The 18,304-nt window shown below is 53.4% G+C and overlaps 1 protein-coding gene across 2 annotated transcripts in view; it reads left to right on the top strand.

Annotated features, from left to right (window-relative positions):
* The window catches only part of UBAC2 (UBA domain containing 2), a 166,060-nt gene extending 159,240 nt beyond the window's left edge, over window positions 1-6,820 (top strand). For both annotated transcript variants that reach the window (XM_026493531.4, XM_026493532.4), the window contains one exon: window positions 5,619-6,820. In XM_026493531.4, the coding sequence (XP_026349316.1) occupies window positions 5,619-5,726 (108 nt within the window). In that variant the 3' untranslated portion in view covers window positions 5,727-6,820. The remainder of the gene's footprint in view (window positions 1-5,618) is intronic.
* Window positions 6,821-18,304: the final 11,484 nt, after the last annotated feature.

Here is an 18,304-nt window from a genome sequence, read left to right as displayed (position 1 = left end):
TTTCCCGAACAGACAAGACTACTGGGAACCTAGCCAGGCCCAGCCTGACCTTGACACCAGGTGCACACCTGCTTGTGTCTGTGGCCACATTCCCTTCTGCTGTGGCCTCCGGGTTTTACCAGCTTTATCACTTCGGCCCCAGGCTGTTTATTGGCAGTCAGTTCCTTAAAGAACTCACATCGCTAAACTGAAATGCCCTCTCTAACCACCTCTGGGCACCTCTGTGGTTCTGTGTTAGGGGGGGACGCACAGCAGGCGTGGTCCCAGCCCCCGTGGAGCTCGCCGTTTGCTGGGGAAGATGGGCAACACTCGAGTCACCAAACCCAGTTCACCGCGGGCACTTTGCACGGACCCTCACAAGGAGCCGCTGAGAGTCTGTGAATATGCGTTGAATTAATGACTCTGCTGTACGGGCACAACTTGATTTAAACTGATCAGGGTGTATTTTTGTATTTTTATCTAGTCAAGACCTAGAAATATCTACACTGACATTTTCTCTTCCCTTGGATGTTCTAATAGCTGAACTAGAAAGACAGGAAGCAGTCTGTAGAGGAAACAAATTGGGTTTTCAGTGTGATTTAGTGTGTTTTGTGGCTAATACATATGCTTTGGATGGGGAAGGAGGTAGACTGAGTATTTGTAAATACCATGATTTATACAATCATCAGAATTGAACATTTGCTAGGATTTATACAAATATAAAGTAAGGTTTTCTACGAGTCACAAATAATGTAGGCTTTTGTTAGAATTTTATGCTTACCTTTTAAGATTTTTCCCGTCTTTTTTACTTGACTTGGGCTCACCACATTAGTTTTCTTGGCCAGTTCTTCTGTGTGCCGTTTAATCACTAGAAATGTGTAACAAAAATCATTCTTGCGTTTGTGTTTAAGTGTGGCTGTGTTTAGCTATGGCGGGAGGTGTACGTGGGGGTGAACTTCGCCAGGAGCCAGGGTTTCCCCAGGGCCCCAGCATCAGGGGAATAGCACAGGCCTCTCCCTTGACGGCAGTGACCAGGGGTTCGGGGGCTGACTCTCCCGCCCAGAGACTCTCCTTCCAGCTGCCCCCTGCTAGCCGGGGCTCCCTGAAAACAAGCGTGCGTTTGATTGTTGTAAAAGACACATCAGTTCTTTGACCAACAAAAGATATAAAACGAGTAAAGTGAAAGCAGTTAAAGTGAATGCTGAAAACAAAACCCGAGGGTGGTTTTGTCAGATTGTGGGAACCTCTGAACTGAGGCCAAGAGGGTCAGAGGGGGAGGGCGCCACGCACTGGGGCCAGTCAGTCTTGGGTGGGATGAGAATTATCACAGGGGGCAGTGCACACTGAGAACCTGTCAGGCACCATTTAGCAGGCTGGGCCCTTCACACACATGTCTCATCCCCACGCTGTGGCAACACGGCGAGCCCGGGATCCTCGTTCCCTGGCCCTCTGCTTCTTGTCGTTTCTGGCTGGTTATTTTCCACATTCCTAAGCCCAAGCATACAATTTCATTTTCCCTTGGGTGTTTCCTGTTTGGGACACTAGGAGAAACCTACAGATACACTTTCTTAGTGTAATTGTTCAGTTTTTTTAAAAAAGAACTGTTAACATGATTTCTACTTTGTAAGTTTCTTCATCTGGTTAAAGTACAAGGTCATTCAGCCGGGAAAATTCTCCAGTCACACTTGTCTTCTGACCCCTAAGAAACGCAGAAAGCTCTGAAGCCAGCTTTAGCAAAAGGGGCACGATTGCCGGCCGTCAGAGGACGCACGGCCAGCCACTACCAGCTTCTGCCTACAGCCAGCATGCTCTTTGGCAAAGACCCGTGAGGAGCCCGGTCCAGCTGTCAAAACCAGCGACGGTGCACGTGCGGTCATTCATTTCCAAGAGTGAGCAAGCTCAGGGGAGGCCTTACAGCAGAGAAAGCTTTTCTCTTCACGCCAACTTCGCTTACGGACCCTAAGCCTCAGCTGGGCCATCGCAGACCTGAGGGGTCCCCTCTGGGGCGGGCAAGCTCTGAGCCTGCCTGCAGTGCAGTCGGCGCTGCTGCTCTGCCGTGGTGGCCCGTGTGGCCAGCCGGTCATCAGCACCTTCTGGACTCCAAGCCACAGAGTCTGTGCATGGAAGACTCACAGACCCGCTGGAAGCTGTGGCCTAGCACCCTCAGCTGCTCCCTGCGTGGCTCTGGCTCACACGCTGTCAGCTCCAGATTGTGAATCACGATTTGTCAGACAAGTAGATTTATTGCTGGTGGCCAGGTACCAAGAAGCAGCCTCTTTAGCGCTGCTTGAAGTAACTACTAAAAGTGATGGAGTGCTGACCACGAATGTCGTGTTTGCCACTGCTTGAAGTCATGAAGAATGGCCACAGTGCTGGGTGGTGGTGCTGTGTTCGTGGCTAACAGAGAGAAGGCAGTGGAGCTGCCCACCTCCCCACCAGGCTTCATTAACTCCACTAAAGATGGTGGTTCTTAACCGTATGTCACTGGAGTAAACATCATTAAAGCTTATTTCAGTCCAGGGAACAACATAGGAAGGATTGCCTGGATTGGACGTGCATCCAGCCCAAGTCCTGGTGCCCATCTCCCCGAGCGTGCTGCCCGGGGGTAGAGAAAGCAAGGCGAGTCATACTCAGTCTGAAGCCCCCCCCCCAGGAAGGAGGAAAGTGTGGATTCTGATAATCAAATGGCAAAAGTGATGTTTCATGTCTGCCAGAGCCTAAAATAGATGATCACACAGATGACTTGAGTGTTAAGAAGAGTGTTGTGGTCTGTAGGCACCATCCTGCTCCTACTAACACAGGATGTCATCAAGACATCTGACTGCATCTTGTCACTGGAAGGGATACATTGGTGACATGTGGAAGGATAGAAATAATACGAAATGGGTTTTAACTGGTTAAAAATCTCTTTAAAAAATGTTGGTTAGCCACTCAAGGAGAAAGGGAGGTCTCTAGTGAGTTCTGGGCCCTATCTTTGATTTTGCCTGCTTGACGTTGTCATCAGTTATAACTTGAGTCACCTTGTGGAAGTTTGCAGATCAGCTTTGGGGATGGTACAGTTCTGAGGGAGCTGAGTAACGTAGGAGACAACAGAATTTAAACTGAAATTAGTTTTGGTTGTCTGGGAAATGACCAGAGGGCATTTAACAGAGTGTGCGCTCCTAACCCCAGAAGAACAAATACAACCTTCCTGGGTGGGACTTGAGAAGCCCAGCTTGAGAGCATTTCAGGTGAAAATACGTGAGTGTTTTTAGCAGGCCCCGGCGTAACTGGCCACACCAGTATGATGTGGTGGCACACGGGGAGCACGGGCACACGCACAGACACACGTGCGTGCACACCACAGACGCACTCCCCCGCTGCGCTGAAGGTCGCCATCCCAGGCCGGCGGCCCCGGGCGAGCACTGACAGGAGCACTGCGCTAGAAAGCGTCGGGCCCTGAGCGTAGGAATGAGTAGAGCAGCCACGGCCCTTATTCCCGTAGTCTCAGAAGGCTTACAACACAGTGGCAGGGAGCAGTCCTCCCTACAACCACAGGGAGAAGTCACAACTATGGCGAGCACAGGACAGAGAACTTCTCTGGGGTTCCTTCCAGTCTGGGAGAATGGGAAAGGGTCAGGTGCCCCCAGCGCCAACGGGTGAAGAGGAGCTAAACAGGCCAATGGAGGAAGCACCACCAACGAAGGCGGGGGAGGGCTCCGCAGGGCCTGGGCCAGACCGGGAGTGGGGGTGCTGGCCCAGAGAAATCAAGAGGGGGAGAAGGGCCCAGCCTTCAGACATTCGAAGTGCTTCACGCAGAAAAGGGAATAGGGTGGTTTTCTGTTATTTCAAAGGGCAAAATTAGGACCTTTGAAGTACCACGGATGCAACCAGTGAGAGGCAGACTCTTCTTTGATTGAGGAAGAACTTTCCATCTTGGCAGTAAGTGGGGAGTGTTTGTGATATTCTGGGGAAGGTGGTTCTTCCCTCGAGCAGGAAACGAAAGCAGAAGATTCCTGCCATTCTGTCCACACTGTCCATCAGCCCGGGGCGTGGAGCTGCCCATGGCCTACGGCACCTCAAGTCTCCTGTGAGGGCCATGCCTCTCCCTCACTCACCGGCGGCCCTTTTCCCAGGCCCCGACCGTTCCTTTAGAAAACAGCTGTCAAATGTCTCTGACCACAGCCCACAGTAAGAAACACGGCACGCAGCATACATGTGTGTGAATATGGAGAACTGAAATGAAGTTTTATGGAAGAAAGACCCTCACTACATGCATTTTTTAATGCTAATCTTAACCCACTGAGCGTTCATGACACACTAATGAGGGATCACAGCCTCAGTTTGAAAGACTCCAGCTAGAACCCAGCTTCTGAGAAGTGCCCCCTGCCTGTCTGCGTCCTCTCCGCAGGACTAGCCTCTCTCCCTAAGGCTCCTTGAGGGACGAGGGCTCTGGCAGCGTGGGCAGTGCGGAGAAGTGACTCTGGCCTCCTCCCCTGCCGCTGCCTGACTCTGCACCTCCTTCCTCCCTCTCCTCCTCACTGCGGGGGGTGGGGGGGCACGCCCTGCTCTCTCAGCCCTGCTCACACATACCCCGACTCCCCTAGCAGGGGAAGGAGGGCAGTGTCAGGCTCTTTCTTTCCACTTCGCACCGAGCGCATCATGTTCTGCAGGAGAGATTAGAAATGGTGACTAAGTCCTCAGTCCACAAAAGCCTCTTGAACCCACATGTGGTGAAAATCCCAACAGTTTGTGTCGTTTTTCATTATATATTATTGCAAATGTATGTTTCAGCATAAGTACAAGGAATAGATTCTTTGGGCTAGTTTGGGGTCATAAATATTTTTATAATACATTTTTAAGTGGGAAAAGAGGTTACAAATACACTTTAGTGGCACTGCCCACTTCATTGGAAATTGTACGTGAAAGTACAGGAAATCCGTATTCACAGATTCAGGATTTGTGGTCAAGAAAATGCAAGCCTCATCCTCCCTACGCTTGGTGACTTTAGCTACCTCCTTCCTGGCTTCTGCCCCAGGCCTCACCCCCTTTGTGCGTGCATTCTCTGCTACTGCCCAGAGAGCACCCCCCCACCCCCCACCCCCGCAACTGCTGCAACTCACGTGAAAGGTTAACGGGGTTTGGGCATCCAGAGGACCTTCTCTGGCTGGGCGATTCCAAGAGCCTGCACACGGTTTTCTCACAGCTGTCTGCCCGCGTCAGAAATAATCCTCAATTAAGCGATCGTTCACATGCGCAAGGAAACGTGACTTGGGAAGTTGCTCGCAGGAATGGGATTTGGTGCTGAGGTCGTGTGAGCGCAGGGCTGCTTGTGTGGACCGGCTTTCCGGGCGGCTCCCCGTGGGCTCGTCCCCCCTCTGCTCGTCCTGCAGATCGCTCGACCCTTGGGTGCTCGTTCCTTGTCTCTAAGATGAGGATTAAAAGAGATGATTGTACTTATTAGCTAGATGTTAAGCACTTCAAAATGTCTTGCCCGTTCAGAATTTTTTAAAAATCAGATTTCACGCTAACATGAAAATTACGTTTTTTTCTTCAAAAACCTTTCCTCCAAAACTCTCATGAGGACCATTTTGGGGGCCGGTGGGTTAGTAGCCAAGTCCCCAGCCTCATCAGGTTCTTGGTTTTGTTTCTGTTTTCAGGTTGCCCGGCTCATGGAGATGGGGTTTTCCCGGGGTGATGCTCTGGAAGCCCTGAGAGCTTCCAACAACGACCTGAACGTGGCAACCAACTTCCTGCTGCAGCACTGAGGGTCCTGGGCGGCTGCCGGAGCCGGGCCTGGCGGCTGCCCACCCACAGTGGGCGCGGCCCCGCCGCTGGGGCAGCCCGGGGCCCCAAAGCCCTCCCGGGCGGAAGTTCTCCCGTGCTCTCCTGGGCAGACGGTGGTCCCCGCCGCCCCTCCCTTAATTCCACGGCCATTACCGTTAAAAAAAAGTCTCGAAAATAAGTTTGCCATTAAATCAGCATGTATTTTCTATCTTTATTTTTTTATGGGGCATTTTCCTGAGTTTGAAGAATCATCACTCGTTCCTGATGTGTTTAAAATGCATTCAAACTGCAGATTTCTGTAGGCAACTGACTAGCACCCCCGATGGGAAGGTACTGCTATTGTAATATTACTCTGCTCACTGTACCGTGTCAGCCTACGTTATGTCTGATCATGAATGCCATGACGGGAAGGAGGAATGTTATTCAGGAAAAAGCTGGCAAAATACTCCTTACGGACTTTTCTCATCACTGTTTTTTTCCTCAAATTTGCTTTCAAACCCCAGTGGCCGCTCGGTGTTCACCTCTCCTAGGGGCGAGCAGTACCGATCTGCTGCACTCAGGCTTGGCCAGGCCTGAGTGAGGAGAGAGAAACAGAAGCAAATCCACCCCACACGGTTCCAGCCCATGTCAGTCCAGGGAATCTTCCTAACTCCCCTCCCTCACTTCCATTACAGAAAATACTGATAATCAAGTACTGATGCAGGGTTCCGGAATACTCTGTGAAACTTAACTGGGGTTCCTTTTACTCAGAATATGTACCGTTAGCCTCTCAGGCTGGGGGTGAAAACAGGACAGAGAGCCCCGGGGGTTCCCTGGAGCGGTGTGGGGGCCCGGCCCACATGCTCGATGGTGGGCCCAGTGAGGGCCAGTGCTCTGGACTTTGGGGCCATCAGAGTGAGGCACGGGAAGGAGCGAGGCCGAGGTGGGCCGCGGAAAGGGATTTACAGCAGGGGGGCTGTTAAGATCAAAGGCAATTATGTGACTCTTGTGTTCTGCAAAAGGAGCAGAAATGTATCAAATTGATGCAAATTTGGACAAGTGTAATACTTATAATAAAGTTTTTAATGTGTTTTACTTTGTGGTATTTTTTTATTAGACTTACCTAAATAAAACTAATAAAACTTTGTTCTAGGCTGTATAATTTACCAACAAAAAATTTTTAATGATTTTTTTTTTTTTTTTTTTTAACCAATGCTCCTCTTTCTTCAGAAGATTCAGGTGCTTTTTTTTTGGAAGTGAGGAAAGTCCCTTTGTTCCTGTAAGACTGGCCCCATGAGGCCCCATCCTTAGGCCTGTTGGGGCCCTCGGGCTGCTCAGAATAGGGGTTGAGATGACTTTCTGGGAGCTCAGCTGGTCCCAAGGCACAGGCCCTGACTTGATCTGAGTCTCCCCACATCAGGGTCTTAGGACAGTGGTCGATGAGCAGAGCGTCCCCAGCTGCGTTCACAGGCCAGTGGCTCGTACAAGACCGGCTGAGTGCACTGAGCTGCATTCCAAGTATGAACCTCTGAGCCAGTCTGGACCCACCCTCTGACCCTCCAGCCCCGTGTCCGGAGATCCACCATCTCCTGTGTTCCTTCTCTCAAACAGCACTGAGCAAAGTCAAACCAAACCAGAGGCAGAGGCTTCTCGGTGCTCGTCTCCCAGAGGATGGGGAGCAGACAGCCCCACTTCAAGGATCCCAGCATGCGGCCTCAGTCAGAAGGAACTAAGCAGCCTGCAGTTCCGGTTTGCTTTCTGGGTCAGGGTTCTCTCCCAGATGGGATCCTGTCCCAGGGAACCTCATCCTGCTGAAGGAGCCTGTTATTCCCGACTTCCAGCCTCCAGCTGCCCATCCTTTGCACACAACTGCCAGGCCTTTTGCCACCTTTGTCAGCTGCCACCCTCCAGACCATCCCAATCCAGACCACTGTGCAACCCCACACGCACCTCTAACTCTTCAGCCTTGGGCACATTCTCTGGACCTCATGAGCTCCTGTCCCTGGCCCGCTGCTCTTCCTGCAGCCAGCGACTGCAGGAGCTTGGATATCCGAAAACAACCCCCTGTGGTCAAGACCCCCAGAAATCCTGCAGGCTGATGGGACCCCTGAAGAGAAACCTTCTGTGTTCAATGCGTAGTGACGCATGCCAGAGGGGGGCATCAGCGAGCCATTAGGTTTGGTTTCCTAAAGTCTAGAAAAGATCTTGCAGACTTTGGACTTGGTGTGAACAGTAAGAGACCGGGCCTAATTTTCAAGCCAGCAGATTCCAGACTGTGAAAAGAGAAGAGGAAGAAGGAAAAAGTAGTCTATGGTCAACCCCTCCCCCCACCCCCGTTTCCCCTTTTCCCATATTAAGGAAAGTCTGCCTCTGAAGTCCTGATTCATAAACCTAGACTGAGCTTCGGATTAGAAAGGAAAGGGAAAAAAAATCAGGGAGCATAAAATTGAGCATAAAACTGTGACGCACATGTTCCGGTACCGTCTAGAATTTTTCCTGAGTCCCCAAGTTCAGGTTCGTGCAGCAGTAGCTCTTAAGTGGAAAGAAAGGGGTCTACACCATGCACTTGAGTTTTATTTTACTCAGGTAAGCTGAAGTGGTGTTTCATTTGTGAGAATCAAGGCTAATCCCCTAACCCCTGTAGGACATTTGTAAAGGGACAGGCCAAGAATGTCAATTGGCTTTCTGGCTCAGGCTACGGTTTTAGCTCTGAAAATGCCGTCTTACACGGAATCATGTGAATTTGCTAACCTGCTGGCTATGGTTGTATCTGACGGAGAAGCCCCAATGGCCAAGTGGTGGTACCTCGACAGGACAGAGGTGGGATTTCAGGCAGAGGTTGGGGGAGGGGTGCACCTGGTTTGGGTCTAGGGGAGGTGGGATATGGGGGTGCTGGGGGGAGTGATCACCAGAGGGGGAAATGGATCTGAAAAGAGGCAGGAATTAGACACCTAGATTGGGAGTCCTGCTGTGGGGATCACAGAGGAACGTAGGTGACAGAATATGGAGACAGGAAAGAAGAGGCTTAATTTCCAGCATTTCTAGTGGAGGAGGGGAATGAAGAGGAGGTGAGAATATCTAGGAGGGGGTCAGGATGCTGATGCTACAGGACAAGGGCAGGGGGAGAGGTAGTGTCAGCTCAGCAATGGCAGGTTTGGGAGGACAAGAGCCGGAACATAGGAAGGAGAGCAGGGGTCGGCTGTGTGCCCTGGTCCAGGAAATGTGGGGAAGGAAGGGGACAGGGGGACTGTTCCTGGGTCAGTCTGTAGGTCAAGGCAACCAAGCTGGTGATGAGAGACCCTGAGCTCTAGGCCCAGAAAGGGTGTGATCAGGACAGTGAGGAGGGGTTGGCCTTGGGAACCAGGAAGGACGTTCTCTCCTCCAGAACCAGAGAAAGGAGACAAGGAAGGAAGCTAGGCGAGTCGTAAACTTGGAGCGAAGTTGAAGTTCAAGTGGTAGTTTCTGGCTTCTTAATAAAGAAGGAAGTGAGGATGAGGGGTCCAAGGTGGGTCTGGGAGCTCGAGGAGAGAGGATAAAGGCTTGTGAAACACAAAGACTCTGTATCGGCCCCTCGCATTTATTCCCTGCAATATTTTGGTCTGCCGAGCCCCGGACGGATGCGTGGGAATTCCAGAGCCCTGAGATATTTAGACGGAAATTCAGGCGGTCGCAGAAATGAACTCCAGTGCACCGCCCCTCCTAGTGCCTTCAGGCTGACCCACACCTGTGCCCTTTGTGTTCTGAGCAGCCCTGGGGGCTGACGTGGAGGCTACCCCCAGGCTGCCAGTCCCCGGACACCCACCCTTGTCCTCCCACAAGTACAAGAATGTCTGCGGGACCCTGGGATTGCTCCAGGGCCGGGCAGGGGGGTGTCCCCCAGTGGCCAGACCCAGATATCTCAGGGCCTCCGCTTGGCTTCTGCAAAAAGAGAAGCAACGAACAGTTTGCAGGGTGACCCAGTAACCTCCAGTAGTTCACCGTGAAGAGAACCCCCCCACCGTCTGCGCCCAGGCGTGTACTAACCCCACTTGGTCTGACTTCACCCAGATGTGTTAGCACCCCCCTGACAAGGCTTCCACAAGCAAAGCTGATCCTTGCCCAGAGTGTGGCATCTTAACTTCAGGCAGTTCCCGGGCTCCTAGGATGGTCGTACTGGAAGGAAGCATTCATCTGTTCCGAGCTCACATTTTACAGGTGAGGAGGTAGGGTCAGAAAGCTCCCGGAGCAGGGACAGGGGCAGCACGGGCTTGAGGCTAAAAGCAGCCTTCCTGTCCTGCGGGCCAAGCCTGTGCTCCAGCCCTCAGCCCCTTCCCAGGGCAGCCCCTGGCATTGGGCCACCCGCCCCCCCAAAAGTCAGCATCTCTCCCTTGGCTGCTTTAGCCCCAGGCTCTGGCGTCCTACTGGGGAATTCAGCCTCCTGGCAACCTGCTGGGGCCGCTGGAGGAGAGAAGGAAAGGTCCTTCTACTCAACCTCCAGACTGTCCCCTCGGATCCGTCCTGATTGCCTGAGTCCTACCCTGCTCCCCTCAGCAGTGACCAGGCCGCAGGCCCCCCTGAGCTCCTCTCCTGGTCCTGCTGCCCTGCTGTCTGCACAGAAAGGGCAAACGTCTGCAGATGAGGAAGAGCCCTCTCATTGCCTGAGGCCAGGATTCCTCCATGGTGCCGGAGTTGTCCTTCCAAACTGTAGCACATGCTGAAAGTGCGTCCACCCAGCTCTCCCCCACCTACCTCTCCCCCACCCAGCTCTCCCCCACCCAAGTTCCCCCAGGCATTCTTGTACTTGTGGGAGGACAAGAGTGGGTGTCCAGGGACTGGCAGCCTGGGGGTGGCCCTCTCCCCCACCCGGCTCTCCCCCACCCAGCTCTCCCCCACCTACCTCTCTCCCACCCAGCTCTACCCCACCCAGGGTCCCCCAGGCATTCTTGTACTTGTGGGAGGACAAGGGTGGGTGTCCAGGGACTGGCAGCCTGGGGGTGGCCCTCTCCCCCACCCAGCTCTCCCCCACCTACCTCTCCCCCACCTACCTCTCCCCCACCCAGCTCTCCTCCACTCAGCTCTCCCCCATGCCCACGAGCTTCTGCGGAGCCACAGGTGCTCTCCTCACATGGCACAAGTTCAGGATGCAGTCCCTGCAACCTTCCAAGAGCGTTGGTAGGGGCGATGCAATGTCTCCCCCTGAGGTTAAACTCGCATCAAGGACAAGCCCCGTCTTCAAAGGTGGCAGGTGGAACCCAAGCCGCAGACTGGGTTAATGCCTTTGGGATCTTTACAAGAGGCTGTGTGTTCCCGGGGGTGCTGGCCCCTAGAGCCTTATTCTGCATTTAGCACCTCGGCGAAGTGCAGAGATGGCGGGTGTCAGGGGATCTCTCGCTAGGCGAGGCCGTAAAGGGAAGGAGGTATCAGGAGGGGGCAGGGTACATACACAAGGGTGAGGGCCTGTGTTGTGATGGGAGAGGGGAGTCCCAGCTCCTTGCTCCTCTTCTGGTCCCCCTGCCCCTTCAGAGATGTGCTGTGCCCCCCGGTGGGGGAAGCCAGCCCCCAAGCCCGGTTGGCTGACTTTCCTGTCTTACATTTATTCACAGGGGAAACCTGATCAGTTTTGCTCTTTTGCTGTCTTAACAGCTGTCCGTATGGAGGCTTTACTGTGAGATTATGTAATGATGTTCGCCAGGAGCACTGCATTGTATCTAAAACTCCCCGGCCTAGCACCGTCTGTGCAGATTTTGTAAAGCCCTTAGTTCTGTCCCTATGCGCTAACCTCAGTCTTGCATATGCATAAAGCTGCGAGGGTCCCAGAGGTCTTTCCAGAATAGGCGAAGTCTTTGCACGCCAAAGCCTGTGGTGGCTGTGTTGCCTCCTTAGCAGGTGGGGGCCGTGGTGTGTTTAAATCTGTACAAAGATGAATGTGATGTCCGCGTCTCCTGTGGCCGTGTGGACCTGTTGTTCGAAGGCGGGAATGAACTTACTTTGTAAAGTCAGGCAAATCCCTGGAAGAGCCTGCCCACTGGGCAGAGTGGGCGCGCCGTGGCCGACCCTCCGTCCATCTGGGAAGAGACGGCCTGAATGTGAATAGAGCAACACGTAAACCACGTGCCTGCCCAGCCTCTTAGTCCTGATTGTCGGCAGGAGGGACCATCTTAAATATTGGTGAACTTTCTACATTCAGAGTTCAAAAGCACTCCAAAATGATAAAAACCAATTTGAGGATATAATTATTCTGAGGCCGAGGAAGGATGTAGAGAGGGCTTGGGGCATGCAGAGGGTCTGTTTTGCTGCCGTTTCTAATCTCTGACATAGATGCTCTGTGTACGGCTTTGTATTAGGAAGTTTTCAATAAAAAGCTGAAAGCCTCCAAAGAAATCTTGCATCCCTCTTAAGGGCTTGCAGACTTCTTCCAGAAGTTCAGACCCGGAGGCTTAGCGCACCCCTGACATTGGAGCACCCCAGGGCCCCACCGGTGGAATGTGACTGCAGCCTACAGGTGTGAGAACCCAGGGGAACTTCTCATACCACCCCCTTCCTCTGCGTGGAGACCCTTCTGGCCCGGCCGTTGCTGGGGCGGGGGGGGGGGGGGGGGGGGCGGGGGGCAGAGCACAGCATTTCCTCAGGACTCACCCTCGGATTCCGATGCTTTCTGGAGATTCCTGCGTGGTCCCAAACCTTAGCCCTCCTGTCCAAAGCTGGCAGATACCCTCAAAGAGCCGCAGACCCAGACTCCAGCCGGATGGTGATATCTGGCCTGCGCGTGTGCTTTGGGTGGAAATTAACCCACCCAGTCCTCACGTGCTCTCCCCGCCCAGGCGCACGGGGTCAGAGCATCTGCCTCAGGAAGTGCCGGCTACAGATCTATCTGCCGGGCCTACCGGAGGGGCTGGTTCCGGGGCCTGCCGGCGTCTGGGGCCGGGGCCGGTAGCCAGCCCCTGACAGATCGGGAGCCAGCATTTCCCACAGGCCCAGCACCTGACTGCTAGCCTGTTCCTGTGCACCTGACCGCTGACCAGAGACTCTCCGAATGCAGGTGAGTTTCTGCTGGGGGCCTCCAAGCACAAAGGGCTAAAAGAACCCTCCTCAGCCCCCCCACCGCGGAGCAAGGGCTGTGCTACGAGCTCCACCCAAGCTTCCCTCCCATGCCCCAGGCATCAAATGACGGTGAGTGAGAGTGAGTTCGCAGGATTAACCCCCAGTCTCTAGGGATGCCTGGTGGCTCAGTTGGTCGAGCACAAGGCTCTTGATCTCAGGGGTGTTAAGTTTGAGCCCCATGCTGGATATAGAGATTACTTAAAATCTTTTTAAAAAATGAATATATTGTTTAATTTACACACACACAAAATAAATGAAATGGAATGAAAGAAAATGAAATTTCTACCCTCTAATGGGAACAGCCACCATTTTTAATACAAATGGCACAGGCCAGAAGCGCTCCCGTCTTAAGCTGGGGACTGGTAGTTACTCTGTAAACCGGAACGTGGAGTGAACGGCGGAACCTATATGGGAATATACACGTATATGTCTGTAGCACCCACAGATTAAATATTTTACGTTAAAGCATGTCAATGTAATTAATTCACCAATCTTCTGGTATTGATGTAGCTAAGGACTTTTTTTTTTTTTAATTATAGTTGTACGGGGCGCCTGGGTGGTTCGGTTGGTTAAGCGTCTGTCGTTGGCTCAGGTCATGATGGGGGGGGGGGTCCTGGGATCAAGTCCTGCATTGAGCTCCCTGCTCAGCGGGGAGCCTGCTTCTCTCTCTCTGCCCCTCCCCCAGTACATGCACATGCTCTCTTGCTCTCTCTCACAAAAATAAAAATACTTAAAAAATTAAAAAATTGAAATTAAAAAAGGAACCCCTGTCTATGGTTGTACTGATTAGAAACTGTATCTCTCATCCTCCACGCCCGTACTGCACTGCTTACGAGTCCCAGTTTGGGTCTCTACCACAGCTAGCACGAACTCGGCGACACAATCAGAGCGCATTTCATCCCGGATTTTTACATTTTTCTAACATAACTGTCACACTCACACCTATTCCGACAGCCTGTTTGGTTTCGTCAGCAATTTGCCTCCACCAAACTTTCTAAAGCGCTCCACGTAGCTCTTATAAAAACAGCTCCTTCTTTTCACCTCTGTACTTCATCAGTTTACACAAGAATTACTTAAATTATTTGATTCCACTACCAACTGACATGAGAAGCTTTGGGAACAAAGGCAGCTGTCTCTCTGGGGAACGCGGCACGCCACTGGTGGGGACAGAAGAACACGGGGTGAGGAGAGGCCAACCGGCACCAGTTCGCGTGCGGTGCGGGGGACCCTCAGCCCGCACCGCCCCGAGCTAGCTAAGTGGGGAAGCTACAAGCGCCCAGAAGAGTGCAGAGAGTCATTCGGATTGGGAGACTCACCAAAGGGGTCCCCCAAAGGGCAGCATTAAGGACATTGAGGGGCCTCTGCCCCTCAATTTCTTATTCTGCTTCTTAGATACCCCCCCACCTCTGAGCTCACTGAGTGCACGCCAGGAACTCCAAGGGCGCCTGGTCTCCCAGCTGCCCTGCTTCACACCGGGACGGGGGAGCTGGGGGGGAGAACTCCCCTGGGGGCCACACAGTAGCTGACTTGTTAGCCGCTGAGCCCCTATCCCTGTCTTGCTTCCCCGGCTCTGCCCCTCTCTTCTCGGGTCTCAGTCCCCAGCGTGGTGGGCGCCAGGCCCCGCACCAGCCCCTGTTCTTCTCCATGAGGGAGTGGACACCAGCCAGACCCCAACAGGCAACCAAAGTCAAGCCACCCCCATGGAACCCAGAGAAAAGCCGCTGAAGATATACTAAGGCGGATACATGGCAAAACCCACACACTCATGGAAAATGGGGCTTCACTTACCAGCCGTAAGTCTGGCACGCAGAAATCACACAGCCCTCAGAGCTGGAGGCACGTCAGCGATCGCCTTGACTAATATCCTCCGTGGGCACATGAAACCAGGTTCCAGAAACCAGGTTCCGCCGCCCGTGACTCACTGAGGCTGCTTGGGGCCCAGCAGGCCTGGACCCCACCTCTTGTGAGGGCCCTGTCGGAAGCGTCCCCTTCGTCCCCACCTGCCTGTGATGGGCGTGCTCCCAAGGGCTGCGGGTGACAGGCAGAGCTCTCAAGACAGCGCTTCCCAAGGAAGGTGTTGACCTGTTCAGGTACTTGACCTGTCCCCTCCTCCACCGTCTGAGCTGGCTGGTTCCACCGGCTGTGCCCGGGGAGGTGACATCAGAGGCTACGGGAGGACTGTGGTTACTGTTCCCCTTCTCAGTCACATCCCCACACACATACCAGAACCCTCTGTGAATAGGAAAGATGAGCCCTGGGATAAAACAAGAGATAAGATTAGCAGATTCTGCAGAAGTGTTTGACACAGGAGGGCAGTCAGCAAGACGGAAAAATCATCTTCAGGCCGTAGGATGCGTGGGGGCTTTACATGAAAGCGCCTTGATAAATTTGGGTCAGCGACTTGACCTAGGGTGAAAAAGCATAGCGAAACTGTACCGTGTGTGGGACCGTGGGCCCGGAACACCGGGGCACACCTGCCCCGCCCACAGCTCCAGCCGCCCGCCTGTCACCCGCCCTAGAAGACACAACCACGGGCTCAACAACAGAGGTTTATTTCCTCAGCATTCTGGAGGCTGGGAGTCTGAGACCAAGAGGTGGACAAGAGGGGTTTCTTCTGAGGCCTCTTTCCTTGGCTTGAAGGTGGCCGGCCACCATCTGTGTCGTCACGTGGTCTTGCTTCCGTGTGTTCGTGGGTCCCAATCTCTCCTTAGAAGGACACCCGTCTACTGGATGAGGACCCATGCAACGACCTCATTTTAAAGCGTGTCTCCAAAGGCAGTGCCGTTCAGAGGTACTGGGGGTTAGGACTCCACATGAATTTTGGTGGGACACAAAGCATCCCGTAACAAATCCCTTGAGGACAGAATGAAGGACGCTTCTGCTGCGGACTGACCTCTGAGACGGGCAACTAGGGCCGCCATCACTTCCCAGCCCAGGGGTAACTGGGCCAAGGAATACGCTGGAGAGGCAGCCAGGTATGTGAGAGACACCAGCTCTCCAGGCATGACCTGCAGGCCCCGTCAGCTGTGTGCCTGGGGGCAGCCTTCTTGCCCCAGAGAGCACCTCCTGCCCCGTTTCGCCCGCCTTGAGGGGTGGGGGCCAAGGGCGCCATGACAATGTGGGCCTGCTTCCTAAACCATTCAATAGGGTGTTTGTGGAATAGTCTTCATGTATTATGATACTAATAATAGTCTATCATCTGATTTTGAAAATGAATACTAAAGATTCTGACATATATAATTTCCTGTGACTGCCCTGGCTGACCTTAGTCAAGAAACGCTCCCATGAACCTAGGAACCTGTCCATCTGTGCACGTGCCTCCGAATCTCCTGTCCTTCTCTCCTCTTAAAAAACAGTTTTATTTTAAAATGGCGAACTTCAGGGCGCCTGGGTGACTCCATCAGTTAGGTATATGACGCTTGATTTCAGCTCAGGTCTTGATCTCAGGGTTGTGAGTTCAAGCCCCACGTTGGGCTCCACGCTGGGTGAGGAGCCTACTCTAAAAATAAATAAATAAAATGAAACCATGTACTTCACCAGAGAGTCTTCTCCATTTGTCTCCTTCCTTCCCCTCTTCTGATTCATCCTTAAAGATCAATCTCTTGAGACATGTTTGGACATCTGCTGACCCTGTCTCCTCAGCTTGCTGACGTCTGGCTTCCGTCCTCCCTGGCCAGTGTTTTGCCAGATGCAAGGCCCCTCCTTAGGCTGCTAGTCACTTCCTCCTTGTTCCCTCACCTCCCTCGGCTTTTGTAACATCGCCCTGGTTTTCCCGCCACTTCTCAGTCTCCCCTGTGGATTTCTCAGCTGCCCCCCTCTCCCACTGTGGGTGTTCCTCATGGGGCTTTGCTAGGCCTCTGTATTTCCCGCATTTCGCACATTGGCGTCCAGGTCCTTGCTGAGCTGGAGGGACCGCCCCTCCCAGGGTTAACCAGTTCCTGCTGACGATAAAAACTCTCAGGAGTGCACTTTTCAAATGCAAACCAACTAGTCCAGAGCCCACCTTTATCGGGCTGGCACATCCCCCTGCCCTGATCACGCCAGGACTCTGGAACAGGCCCCGGGAGCCGGCTCCTGGACCCCAGAGCCCAGTGAGAGGCTTCAAGCTAGCCTGGCCCAAGTCTGCTTACTGTGCCTTGCCTTTCCTGTGGAAACCCCAGGGAGGCTCCTGCTACGTTTCCCGTCGCTCCCTCTGACTGCTGACCCACCTGGTGCTTCTGGGTGTGGGTGCCCCCTCTTCTTGGGAACTGTAAGCAACTAACTTTTCAATGGCAAGCGTCTCCTGGTCTGGTAGCCCCACCCAGCCTGAATAATATAGTAAAGCCGACACTGCACAACAGGCTCCCTCAACCCTCTCTGGGAATGTCGTCCTTGGGAATGTCCTCCCTCCCAAATCGGTACCCTCCCCCTAAATCTCTCTCCTTGGCTTCAGGCCTCATATGTCCTGCTTCATACTGGACACCTTCATGCCTGCCCACCTCCTCCCACCCCCAAACTACATCTTATCCCATATTTGCTATCGGGAATGACCCTGCCGTCAATCCAGTCTTCCAACCCCAACCCTGGGAGCCCTCCCAGACCGCCTCCCCAGGCTCTTCTCCCATAGTCTATAACAGTCTCCACGTGACACTGAACACATGCTCCTGTCATTGTCGGACGCCCTGTGTGTCACACACTATGAGGTTTACGGGCTGTGTCTCCATTTCTCCCCCCTGCGTCCCCAGAGCCTAGATAACGCTTGATACGTGTACTAATTGATGAAGAGGAGTAGTGGCCCAGAGACAAAATGGAGAATTCCTGCAGGAGTGGGGTGTCCCCAGCCTGCCCTTCCCCAGCCTCTCCATCGTCTCTCTGAGACGCCTCCCACGGTTGGGACAACCATCCCTCGTGGATTCAGCAGCTGGGTGTTTACTGGGTGCCGCGGAGCTAGGCAATTCGAAGAAGGATGAGCCACAGACAGGTTAGCTGTGAAAGAAACGGGGACCAGGGCACAACCGCAAAGAGTGCAATCGCCCGAGCAGCTACAGCCTTGCGTATTTATTGGCGATAAACAATCAAAGACAATCAAGGGTAATCAAAGGGAGTCTCGTGGTCTGTACCACATTGTGGGTGAATGAGCGCAGTCCTTCGAAGTTCATGATTCCTCAGGAAGTCTTCAGTGACTGGTAGTGCAGCACGGTGAAGGTCACGGGAGTCAACGATGTGACGTTAAGCAAGCGAAGCCTATTCTTAAACATGTTTCTATGGACCCCGGGGGCTACGGTCAGGAGCAATCAGGTTTCGGATGGGGCAGCTTCTGCACTAAGCAGACCAGGCACTCCCGGCCGCTAGTCGGAGCCGGTTTCGGGGAGGGCGGCGTTCCACCCCGAGCAAGATGGGCGTTCCCAACTGCTGGTGCTCTGCCGTCCACGCTAAAGCCCGCGGGCCTCACAAACATGTTTTCTATTATATCCTTAGCATAAGCTCTCAGCCAGGGGCCGCTGCAACTGGGACTGAATTG

The sequence above is a fragment of the Ursus arctos genome, unplaced genomic scaffold, assembly GCF_023065955.2.
Source record: "Ursus arctos isolate Adak ecotype North America unplaced genomic scaffold, UrsArc2.0 scaffold_10, whole genome shotgun sequence".
In the NCBI taxonomy this organism is placed as follows: domain Eukaryota; kingdom Metazoa; phylum Chordata; class Mammalia; order Carnivora; family Ursidae; genus Ursus; species Ursus arctos.
The sequence above is the reverse complement of the archived record's forward strand: the minus strand, read 5'-3'. Positions and strand labels throughout refer to the sequence as shown.